At 54.0% G+C, this 12,208-nt stretch overlaps 1 protein-coding gene across 3 annotated transcripts in view; it reads right to left on the reverse strand.

The window, feature by feature from the left end:
- The window catches only part of Sipa1 (signal-induced proliferation-associated 1), a 12,462-nt gene extending 755 nt beyond the window's left edge, over window positions 1-11,707 (reverse strand). Inside the window, exons 1-15 of one of the 3 annotated variants that reach the window (XM_031389346.1) lie at window positions 11,579-11,674; window positions 9,677-9,738; window positions 8,389-9,192; window positions 7,703-7,830; window positions 7,441-7,617; window positions 4,266-4,440; window positions 3,802-3,905; window positions 3,508-3,665; window positions 2,804-3,413; window positions 2,236-2,510; window positions 840-1,058; window positions 640-751; window positions 450-558; window positions 240-341; window positions 79-133 (exon numbers count right to left, since the gene is read on the reverse strand). In XM_031389346.1, coding sequence (XP_031245206.1) covers window positions 79-133; window positions 240-341; window positions 450-558; window positions 640-751; window positions 840-1,058; window positions 2,236-2,510; window positions 2,804-3,413; window positions 3,508-3,665; window positions 3,802-3,905; window positions 4,266-4,440; window positions 7,441-7,617; window positions 7,703-7,830; window positions 8,389-9,061 — 2,897 coding nt within the window. In that variant the 5' untranslated portion in view covers window positions 9,062-9,192; window positions 9,677-9,738; window positions 11,579-11,674. Of the gene's footprint in view, window positions 1-78; window positions 134-239; window positions 342-449; window positions 559-639; window positions 752-839; window positions 1,059-2,235; window positions 2,511-2,803; window positions 3,414-3,507; window positions 3,666-3,801; window positions 3,906-4,265; window positions 4,441-7,440; window positions 7,618-7,702; window positions 7,831-8,388; window positions 9,193-9,676; window positions 9,739-11,578 lie in introns of all 3 variants that reach the window. The other 2 variants (XM_031389347.1, XM_031389344.1) reach the window with 2 other exon arrangements.
- Window positions 11,708-12,208: the final 501 nt, after the last annotated feature.

The following is a 12,208-nucleotide window of genomic DNA, read 5'->3' on the forward strand; positions in this document are numbered from 1 at the left end:
CACACACACACACACACACACACACACACACACACACACACACACACACGAGGGAGTACATGAGGGCAGAAACCTTACTCAGAATCACACTTTAAAGCTTGCTTGGGATCTCCGCTCTCTGGAATGGGTTGTCCTATGGGAGGGAGAGAGAGAGAAGAAAAAGAGAGAGACTGTGGGCAGGCCGGAAAGGGATAAACATCATTCTGGCTCCCCCTCCCCTGGGCCCCTCAAGGCCTCACCCTCCCGGGACAGTGACTCCAGAATTGTGTTGCATGTGGAGGCGATCTCTGAGATGGACTGCCACTCATCCTCCAGGGTCTCACTGCCAGCTTCCGACATAACTGCAAGTTAAAGGAGAAAGGCTTAAGGGGCACGGGGCGGGGGGTAAGCGGGGAGGACTAGAACTGGTTATCTTTTCCTCCTGCCCTATTCCCTGGCTCTAGACTCACTCTTACTGATGGAATTCCGAAGAGACAAGGTTCTGGGCAGGATGGAGGCCTTCAATTCTGGGGCTGAGTCACTGGTGTCTTCATGGCTACTGGGGCTTCCCGACTGGTCCTGGGGGCGTAAGTGAACACCAAGGCAGTAGCACCCAATGTCACCTCTGCAATGAATCCCCAGAACTTTGTTTCTGCTCACCTGGGAAGGGGGTGTCTCTTTGTCAGTACCGGGTGCAGATGGGTTGGCAGTGGTGATAAGGAGGAGGTCTGGAGTGGTATTGGGCAGGACTGGAGCCTCATCGGACATGGAGCTAAGGAGGGTAGGGGTGGCTCAGAACTGAGAGCTGCTTTTCTAGAGCTCTGCTTTCAGGTCCTAAAAGGCTGGCCCAGAGGGTGTACCTGCGAGGTGACAGGGAGTTGTGGCTGTGCAGGAACTCTGTTCTCTCCTCAGTCAGATCACCGGGCCCTGGAGGACTGCTACTGTCTTTCAGGCAAAAATGTAGCAGCTGCTTCTTGGGAGGCAACATGACCAACTTCACAGTTTCATCCTGTACTGGCTCTGGGGCCCCACGCCGGCTGGGTTCCTTCAGAGACAGCATATACAACTCCGAAAAGCTCCTGGAGGATGGGTGCAGGGCAGTATCAGGTAGGACCCTCTGTCCCCTCCACAGCACCCATCCCATTCCAGCTACTGCCAGAGGTGTTCGAAAGGAAGAGAGCTCTCCAGGCATCCTCCTATCAATGTTTTGTCTGCTACAGAGCACACTCCAGACTCTATAGCCGACAAATATCACTGTTAACCTTGTATCCATGGCTGTCCTGTGCATGTATCCTAAGCAGGCCACATTTGTCAAACATACATAACAGTACTTACAGTTTAAACAATGTAAAGCAAATTGATTAGCATCCACAGTGCACTGCCTGGAGCCAAATCCAGTCTATGTTTCTCTTTCTTTTTATTAGCACACATACCAGTTTTTGAAACTCCTATCTGCTAAGAATAGTTTTTAGATATCCTAAAATATATACTTATGTGTATATGTGTATTTATGTGGGGAGGGGGCAGGCACATGTGAATGCAACTGCCTATGGAGACCAGAAGAGGGTGTGGGACTCCTGGGTCTTGGAGTTACATACAAGCTGATGCGGATCACCATGTGGGTGCTAGGAATCCAACTCAGGTCCTCTGCAAGAGCAGCAAATGCTTTTAATGGCTGAGCCACCTCTCTAGCCTTAGTCTTTAGATGTTTAAATAATTTAAAGATATTAATAGAGTATTTCATAATATGTAAAAATTACAGACAGTCTGAGCATAACGTATTTCCACTTGGAATTTTTTGACCTTACATTGGGTTTACCAGTAAGTAACCCCTTCACAAGATAAAGGGCATCTATATCAAATCCCAAAATTCCAGCTTCCGTGGTTTTAGTTGAAGCTCAGGCACACATTCATTTTCCTACAAAAGAGTGGAGTAACTGTGGCAGGGTAGTGGCTCCAAAAGCCTAAAAATATTTACTATTTGAGGCTTTATGGGGGAAGTTTGCCTATACTGGGTTTAGAATAGGAAGTGATCAATTCGTGTGTACTAGAGGTGGAGGGGCTAATATCTTGAAATAATAGAAGGGGCTATTTGACCTTTAGAGAGGGAAAGCACGAGCTTAAACAGTTTCAAGTCTAGATGAGTAAGGTACGATTGATTTAAAGCATGCTGATGCTAACACCGGAGGCATAGAATGGGCCAGCTGCTGAGTCCTTCCACACACACACCCTCAAACCCCACCCCGGTGCCCTGACCTTCGTGGCCGGCCGCTCTCGTCTGGGGGTAGGACCGTGACGCAGACCTTGGGCGCAGAGCGCAGCATCTGGGCAGCAGCTTCTGGACCCAGCTTGGGCAGCGTCTGGCCGCAGACCCGCAGCAGACGCGCTCCAGGCCGAAGCCCCGTGGTCTCCGCGAACGTGAAGCGCTCCACGTGCGTGACGAAGCCTTCTGTATCCACCTCAAAGCCTAGGCGACCTTGGCCATCTCTGGGCAGCGCTAGTTCTCTGGTCTCACAGCCGCGGCTCACCAACTGCAAGGAAAGGTTAGGTGAGAGTGGCCCTCGAGGGCGTGGCCTCCCAGAGGCCCCGCCCTGGCCCTACTCCGGCTCGGATCTGCCTAACACAGCCTGCCCGTGGAGCCATAGCGACCTACCAGATAGTTGTGTATTCGAATTGGAGCCTCTGAGATTAGAAGTCACCTGTGCAAGCAAGCCCCTTTCCCCCACTCCACCACAGCAACTTAACGGAGTTTCCAATAGGCTCTGCCCCCCGATGCGCACCAGACTCGGGGAGGCGCGCGCCTTTGTTTTGGACTCTGGCTCACCTGCAGACGTGCCACGACTTCGCCCACGGCTTGCCCCGGGTCCCCATCGAGCCGCAGTGTGATCGCCTCCCCGCGCCCGTGGTACAGATCAAGTTGGTGCTCTGAGAAGGTCCAGGCCAATACGTCGCGGCAGGCACAATTGAAGACCACACGGCCGTCGCGAGGTGCCACCAGCACCAGCGTCTCTGCTGAGATGCCCAACAAGCAGGGCACCTCGGCGTCGTCCGGGCCGCTCGTTTCAGCTCCCGCTGCGACCCGCGCCCCTGGAGCCGCGCGCACGCCCCACATCAGCGCGCCCGCCGCCTGCAGCTCCGCGCCTGGGCTCCGAGGGGTTGCCCGGCGCCTGCCCCCTAGAGACGGCAGGCCAAACCGTGAAGCCGAGTCCAGCGAAGTAGTGGTCACTTCATTAGCTGCCAGGTCCTGCAGGTACTGTTGGCGTGTGCGTGTAGCCATGGCGTGGAACTGGCGTGCATGACCAGCCGCTTGCTCACCATTGAGTGCCTTGGCCAACAGAAAGGCCCGGAAATCGGCGTTGGCTGCAAAGGGTCCTCCGCCTTTTGGCAGTGCCGGCCCAAAGGCAGGAGTGTCCTGGGTGCGGCTCACTGCCACCCTGCGTGGAGGAGGGTTGTAGTGAGGGAACGGGAGGAGGTGGGGAATATGTCCAATTATCGGTGCCCATGACTTGAGATCACCCTAGCACCCACCTGTATGAGGTGTGTGGGGTGCAGGGAGCATGTGCACGCACCACCAAGAAAACGTGCTGGAAGTGAGAGCGGATAGTCGTGGGGCAGAAGGGCTTGCTACCCGGCTCCTGGAACACGATGGTCACAATATCATTGCCAATATGACGCTTCCTCAGGAGCTAGGGGTCAAAGGTAGGCAATGAGAGATGAGCACGAGTGGTTCCTCACGGCACCTTGTAAAGGCCTCAGACTCACTCAAGTAACACCCTCCATGGCTTCCCAAAAGTCTCTGGCCTGTCCCAACCCCTGGCACACCTGTTGCTGGTTATTAGGCGTGTAAGGCAGCATCGTGGACACGTGAAACATGATCTCATGGTCCTGGTAGGTGGTGTAGAGTGAGTGTGTACCTGTAGAATCCGCTGTAGCCAGACAATTGGGGACACAAAGAGAACATGGGGAGTGTGGGTGACTTGCCTGAACTTACTTCTATGTCCCAGCCACCAGCTACTGCCCAGGCCACAAAGTCCAAGAGCCCCCATCCTTGGTAAATCCCCTCCCATCTCTTTATAGGCTATAGCCCCACACCAGGGTGAAGGGGGATCAGGATAGGGGTGCCAAGATAGAACGAACCCAGAAATAAGACAGTCTTAGATGGAAATAGAGCGGTAGATTGCTGTGGGCAGCTCAGCCCCACCCTTAGTCCCAGCCACCACAGACTAAGGAGTGCTGATAAAGCTATGCCCTGCACCTCTAGTCTCTTCTGGGGGTGGGGGGCTCACTTTTGGTATCCAGCTGGGCCCGGTAACTCTCAAAGCCTTTGAGTCGCACTATATCACCCAGCAAGGTAAGGAACTGCATGAAGGCTGCTCCGGCCTCCTGGTTGTTGTACATCTCTTCCTCAGAGCCCTGGCCGGCCCGGCAATACAGGATGCCCACCTTGCGTTGGAAGCTTAGCTGAGGGGGTCATGGGCAACAGAAGACAGAGGGTTCAGTACCCTGCCAGCCGCACCATGTTATGAATGGTGGGAACAGCTGGCCTTTGGGGCTGAGCTGCCCTGGCAGGAACTCTGAGCCACTTGCTCATCTTTGCCCATCAAGTGGATTCTACCTGCCCCTCTCCTTGTGCTCATGAGGGCAGGGAGGTCACAGGGAGGTGACAGAGGATTTAATTACTTCTCCAGCAACAAAAGAGATGACTCACAGAAAGGACTCTATACACCAGTAGTTCTCAACTGCCCTTTCTCAGGGGTCACATATCAGCAGAAATCCTGCAGATCAGATATTTATGGTACAGTTCCCATGGGTAGCAAAATTACAGTTATGCAGTAGCAATGAAAATAATTTTATGGTTGGAGGTCACTGCAACATGAGGAACTGTAGTAAAGGGCTGCAGCATTGGGAAGGTTGAGAACTCCTGCCAAGCACCATGGGACTGCAGCATTGGGAAGACTGAGAACTCCTGCCAAGCACCATGCTTTCAGTCCCAACAAATGTCTACATCACCATCCTCAGCTCGAGGCTCCAGCATGCTGTTACCCCAGCCCCCGAGGTTTGGAGCCACTTCTGTCCCCTCCTGTTTGTCTTTTTGATAGGAATAGCACATAGCTGTACTTAAACTCACTATATAGCTAAGGCTGGCCTTGAACTTCTGATCCTCTGGCATGTATCTCCCAAATACTGGAATTCTGGATATGTACCTGCATTTTTGTTTGTTTGAAACAGGGTCTTGCTATGTAGGCTGGCTTTGAATTCACTACAATCCTCCTGTCTCAGCTAATATGGGGGATTACAGGCAGGCATATACCACTATGCCTGGCTTTTCTGCACATTCTTCTTTCTCCTAGTGTTTTCAAGTTGCAGACAGATATGTCCTGCTGACCCCACTGAGGTAGTCTCATCTCCCCATCCCCAGCTCTCACCTTCCTCCTTCACAGCTAACTGCTGTGGCTGAGGAACTGCCTAGCACGCCTGAGGTCCTGGCTTCTATACCTTAGGGGAGGTGTGTGTATGTGTGTGTGTGTGTATGTGTGTGTATGTGTATGTATATGTGTGTATGTGTGTATGTGTATGTGTGTGTATGTGTACGTGTGTACGTGTGTATGTGTATGTATGTGTGTGTATGTGTGTATGTGTGTGTACGTGTATGTGTGTGTACGTGTATGTGTGTATGTATATGTGTGTATGTGCATGTGTGTATGTGTGTGTACGTGTATGTGTGTATGTGTATGTGTGTATGCGTGTGTATGTGTATATGTGTGTGTATGTGTGTGTGTATGTGTGTATGCGTGTGTGTATGTGTGTATATGTGTGTGTATGTGTTTGTATGTGTATGTGTGTGTATGTGTGTGTATGTGTATGTGTGTGAATATGTATGGGGGGCTGCAAACAACAAAACCCACAAAGAAAACACAACTCCCCCTAGAGACCACATATATATGACCTTATCCTGGCACTCTCTTGGCTATGTTGGCCCTAGTATTGGGGGACAAGAAGAAGCTCATCTTGCCTATGCCTCCCTCTACATTTTGTCTCTTCTCTCCCACAGCTGCTTTCAGCTCAGATCCTTTTCCCAAACTCCAGCTGCCAGGGGCCTTTCCATTTTTTTTTTTTTTTTTTTTTTTTTTTTTTGAAACAGTCTCTCTACATAGCCCTGGGTGTCCTGAAACTCATATGTAGAACAGGTTGGCCTAGAACTCATAAAGATCCTCCTGCCTTTCCCTCCTGAGTGCTAGGACTAAAGACATGCACCATCATACCTGGCCCTTCAATATCTTGACCCCTCAATTACGATGTCTCTGCCTGCCCTCTGCCTCTATCCCTCCTCCAGTGTCCCTGGGGCCCCCAACAAAACACAACTCCTAGGGCCTGAGAAGCTGGGGAATCTCCCCTCCTCACACTTTTCAGTTGGTCACAAAGTGCTAGCCACCTCATCATTACCTGTAGCCACCATGACCACTATGTCTAATCTGAACAACAACCGCATCTTTGGGCCTATTTTCCGTCCAGCCTACATCCTATGTGTGCCTCTCAGATCTGTCTGTTCTGAATCTCTCTGTGCCTCTCAATATCTACAAGACTAAAAAAAAAAAAAAAAAAAAAAAAAAAAAAAAAGCCTCCCCATGAAAGTCTAGCAAGCCCTCCACCCACACGAAACGCCATGTGACACGCAGAGATCTTTCTAAACCATCATAGCAGAGCCTTGTCAAGTCTGCCTGCCCAGAAAACAGGCTCACGCTGGCTAAGGGCTTCTATGTTGTCCAGTGTGAAACTTTGGCTGCTGCCGTGTGCCCTCTAGGGATCCTCCCTCCCCCACATTCTCCTGTCACTGAACCCTGCCTGCTCCTGTATTTCATCAGGAGCTCTCTTGCCCACACTGAGGGACAGCATCTGGTCTAGGTCTGACACCATGAAGGTATGAGATGTATTTGTTCAATGACCACTGTAATAACCAACACGGAGGAGAGCCAGGGCTAGTGGGCAACTCTGAGCACAAGGTACAGGACTTCTGACTAGCTCGAGTGTCCTGAAGGGGAACAGGAAGCTCTGGGAAGCTTCCCATGTGAGGAGACCAACCGGGCTGGGGGTTGGGGTTGGGGGAAGAAGACAAAAAATGGTGAGGGAGCTGCTGAGAAACAGGGTCAGCCAGTACTGTAAAGGTGCCTAGGAATCACCTTAGGGTGATTTTTTGTTTTTTAATGCAGAGCCTGAGTAGGTCAGGGCTTGCAGCCCCAGATTCTGCATTCCTAACATGCTATGGCTGCTTTACAAGCCCTCCTTGATCAAACAAATCTCCAGTGACCTTGGATCCTTCTCTCTGAAATGCTAGAGGTGAATCAGCTCTCCCTCCGTCCTGTCAGATCAGGTCAGGATTAGGGAGCTGGGAGCACCTTTACTGTGAGATGAAGTTCAGACAGACCCTGGGAAGCTGGGCCCTCCTCCCTCCCAGGCACTCACCACTTGCTCATCTAGAGTAAGCAGCGTGCGGGGCACCTTGGGAGAGGCTGAACCCAGGCGCAGGCAGGTGGGGCTCAGCCGTGGAGCCACATGTTCCAGAAGCTTCCTCGGGGATAAGCCTCTCGGGGGGCCGGGAGGCAGTGCGTCCTCCGAGATGGTGCCACGGAGGGTCCGGAGCTAAGGATGGGATGTAGGGTCATTCAGTTTTTGTATAGGCTGTGGTGGAGGGAACCCGCCTCCTGAGCCTGTAATCCCAGCCCACCTGGGTGGTCCGCACGATGACCCGGTAGCTGTGTAGGGTGCCCCCTCCGCTGCCCTCTTTCTCCTCCCGTCGCAGGCTCACTGCCACTGGACCCAGGGCCTCATCCAGCCCAAAGAAGTTCTGGTGTTCTGGGGTGGGGGGATTGGTCGGTCGGTGGCCTATGGGTCAAACCCACAAACCGCCCTATCCCTTCTCGACCACGCCCACCACAAAAGTATGGCCCTAGGTTCTATCTCACCCAGCGCTGAACCTGGCAGAAGTTCACTCCCACCCCGATTCGCAGTCCCACCCACATTACACCTTGTTCCTGGCCCTGGGAACAAATGCCTAAATTAAAAGCGGCCCTGGCTCCACCAAAGCTTATGTTCTCCCTTTCAAGACACGGAAGCTTCTTTTCCTGCTAATGATGAGAACAGGGTTTCATCAGACAGATATGGAAATAGGAAATCGCTCGCTGGCCTCCTGGAGGGTTAAGAAGATGAGCCAGATGGAAGGGCACTCCCTGATTTCAGGTGGGACTCCAGGCTTGGCCTTTAAAGAGATGGTTAGCATTGAGCCAACAGTGCCCAATTCAGCTCCTGCTCCTTTTTATAGGGAAAGGACAGCCCATGAGCCTCCCACTGTACATAGTGTAGACCACAGAGACCTCTGACCCAGACTCTCTCCTAGACTCGCCTGTTCCTTACCTTTGCCATAGAAGTACTTGCGGTAGTAGCCTGCACCCAGATCTGCGTGCTCCAGGCTGTAAGCTGTGGTCCGGGTCTGTGGCTCCTCCAGGACTGACACAGCCGCATTAGGCAGTGCAGGGGGCACAGGTGGGGATATTAGCCCACCCAGCCCTAGCTCACCCTCACCACCAAGCTCGCTCACAAAGCCAGGTGCCCCGAGCAGTAGATCTGAGGTGGTAGTCTGATCCTCAGCTAGGGCTAGAGTCCCAGAGTTAGCCTCTGTATGGCTGCCTGTCCCCCGAGGTCGTGGAGCCCAGTCAAAGAGCAAGCTCTGCACATCATAGTGAGCAAACCACCGGGGTTCCAGCACTGGTGGGAAGGTGGGCTCTGGCTCCTCAGCTGGCAGCCCCAGTAGTGCCAGGGGGTCAGTGAAGAGCCGAGTAGGGGTTGCAGCAGGGCGGCTGGCATCCTCGTGGCTGTGGGCGCGCGCACGGGGGCTGGCTGGTGTTGGGGGCCGGACTTCACCAGCATCACTGCCACTGCGCAGGAGTGGACCCCGAGCTGGCCTTGGCTCAAAGGTATGTGGTGTCAGTGGGGGCCGGGCAGGTTGGCGCAGCTTACGGGCAAAGAGGTCATCGGTAGGTGCAGGGGCCATGCCCCGCCGAGGGCTCCCCACACCGCCGGCCCACATGGGCGTGCTCTGTGGGCCTGACTCTCTGGTGGCCCGGCCGCATTGGTGGGCACGGGTCCTTGGTGCCCAGCCAGAAGGCTGAGGTTTCAGTGGTTCCTACACTGCAGGAGGAGGGGGCTGCTCAGATGGGCCTGGGGAGAAAACAGGAACTCAGGCCCCCAGCCCAGTCTTCCACCACCCCCTTTGGCTTCCGGCCCCCTCCAGGACCATCAAAGCTGCTTCCGCTTTCCTGGCCACTTCCTTGTCTGCCTGGGCTGAAGTTTCCAGCCCCCCTCCCAGGCTTAGCACTGGTCAAGGCTGGGGGCTGAGCTGTGATGCTTTGTGGCTGGGGGTCCTAGTGACAGGGCCTAGTGGGCATAGGGGCCTCCCAGGTCTCCCCTGTACACCTGAGTGGAACTAGGCCCAAAGTGAAGGTTGCCACCAAATTCTGGACAGTTTCCACTGGGACGGAAATCAAAGTAGTCACTGGTGTCTGGGTCTTGCCCACTTGACAAAGGGAGGACGTCCTGTCCCCAGAGACCTTCCTCCCTGGTACCTCCCACTTCCTCCAGGGTCCCCAAGGAGCTGAACACCCAAGGCCTAGACTCAGTGCCCTCATTCCCGCAGCCTCAATACCTCAAGGACACAGGGGCTCCTGGGGCAGCTGCTGCAGACAGAAGCCGTGGTGAGAGGACTTCCTATAATACAGGAAGTGGCCTCAACTCAGCCCAGCCCCCTGCTTGGCTCCTATATCCTGAGGAAGGTGCTAGGGCCACAAGAGCTCAGTCACGGGACCCAAGACACCTAGGTCTAAAGGACAGGACTAAGGCTTCTTGCAGGCGACTATGCCCACGCCCGGGGGTGACAGAGGCTGATCCCAAAGGACCCTGTGGCTATCTGTCTACCTGGCCTCACATGCATGGACATGGAGGGCTGAACCCCGTGAGACAGGTCAAAATGAGGCCCCAGTGAGGCAGGTCGAAATGAGGCCGGGTTAAGAAGACGAGCTTGCCTGAATTAGTTCAGTGTTCAAACTAGCATGTGAACCTCGTCTCTGAATCTCTAAGGCAGTGGTTTTCAACCTTCCTAGCACTGTGACGCTTTAACACAGTTCCTCATGGTGCAGTGACCTCACAGCCATAAAATTATTGTCATTGCTACTTCACAACTGTAATTTTGCTACTGTTAAGAATCATAACATTAATATCTCAAGTGTGACCCCTGTGAAAGGGCTGTTCCACCCTCAAAGGGGGTCCCAGCACACAGGTCGAGAACCGCTGCTACTGGGCTTGGCAGAGCTGTACCTGTCTTCACTGCCCCTGCGTGCGTAGGAGTAAGGCAGCCTTGTGAGGGGAGAGGCTGAAGGTCTCACAGGATGTAAGGCTCAAACACCCAAGGCCCCAGGGACCTACTAAGTGCGGAAATGCGGTGAAGCTAGACTAGGCAGGTGCAAAAGGTGTGAGAAGGCCGAGCCCACCTCGGGGTGAGCTATGGATGGAGTCACCAGCTGGGGCAGGGGCACGGGAGCCCTCACCGCAGGGGAAGGCCTCTATTGGTACAGTTTTATACATCAGATGGTGGCATCAAGCGGGGCTAGGCCAGAAGGGGATAGCCAGCAGCTCCATGGTACCCCTCCTCCCAGGGGCCTTCCTGTCTTACTTTCTTCTAGGATAAGCTCTGATGCTGAACTTCTTACTTTCTTTGAAGACTGCTTGGGAACTGAAAGGGTGAAAGCAACTATGTCCATGTGTGAACTATGCAGGCCCCAGGTCCATAGACCAAGCTGTGGGCACATGCAGGCTTGGACTTAGGCCACAGTGTGGGGAGGAGAGTGAGAGAAACATGAGAGGGGGGTCTTTGAGGGCCCTTCACCATGAACTGAGCTCTGGGAGTGGAGTGTGTGCAGCCCAGTCCACGAGCTGCCTCTTGTTCTGGCCCTGCCTTAAGGGGTGTATTTGAGCTCTGTCCCCCACCCCACATCTTCACACAAGGTCCATTGAGGCCAGGACATTCCTTGCAGCCTGTGTCATTGGGGGGAAAAGGGGGGTGCCCCGCCCCCACAGATCCGGAAGGCCTGGCTGCCCCAGGAGGAGGCGCTGGATGCTTCCCAGCACATCTGGAGGTCATGACCCTATTTCTGTTGCCAGGGAGTGCTACAGATGTTTCCTCCCAGGCCAGACCCAGGATTGCAAAGGCTGGGAAAGAGGTCACACTGGGAGAAGGGGAGCCCCAGAATAGGGAGAGCCCCACACACTCAGCAGCAGGAGCAGCTGCCAGCACTGCTGAGAAAAGTCCAGAACCAATGAATCCACTCAGTGGAGCTATGAATCTGCTCATGCAGAGGAGGGAGTGGGAGCTGCCAGGAGACAGAACACTGGATGTGCTGACTGGACTGGGACAGGAGGTTGGGTGGGGTGCGTGTAGTGAAAGCAGCCAATAGTCCCGTTCCTCCCCACGCTACAAGGGTTCACGTCCAGGCTACTTTATTGGGTATCTAGCCTGAACCTGGCGCCTCCCGATCCCAGATCCCGACAGTACCTCTCGGGCTCTCGCTGGCCACCGCTGCCTTCCGCACCAGGGTCCCGCTGCCTGCTCGCACCGCTCCCGGCGCCTCCGCTCCGCCTGGGGGCGGGGCCAGGATGGAGGCGGTACGTGGTGGAGGGGCGGAACTACCCGGGAGCTGTCTAAGGCGGGAAGCACAGTGGGTGGAGACCTCCGGCAGGAACCAAGGCAACCCTGGACAGCCTGAAGTTCTATCCCAGCCTTCGGCTGCCCTTTTAGCTCCCGGTCCTAGCCCAGTTAGTGACCTCACCGAAAAATGGGAACAAATGTACCTGCCTTCCAGACCAATTGGAGCACTAGAGGCCACTTAGTGTCCTGCTGTGGCCAGCAGACAGCAGGTATTAGGGCCAGAAATGATCTCCCTCTTAAAGGGCTGGGCCTAGCTAGATAACTGATCTACACAGGCTATCATTTATGTAATGGAGAAAACTAGCACTCAATCCACCACTCTGGAGGTAGAGTGATATTCATAGGGAGTACACAGTAAGACCCTGTTTCAAAACCAAAATAGAATCTTTTCTATTCGGGTGTTACTTTCTTTAAGCTTGGAACAAATGAGGTTGGGTAGTCTTTGATCAAAGGCTGATGAATGTATGGCCACTAGAG

This window comes from Mastomys coucha, unplaced genomic scaffold, assembly GCF_008632895.1.
Source record: "Mastomys coucha isolate ucsf_1 unplaced genomic scaffold, UCSF_Mcou_1 pScaffold21, whole genome shotgun sequence".
Taxonomy (NCBI): domain Eukaryota; kingdom Metazoa; phylum Chordata; class Mammalia; order Rodentia; family Muridae; genus Mastomys; species Mastomys coucha.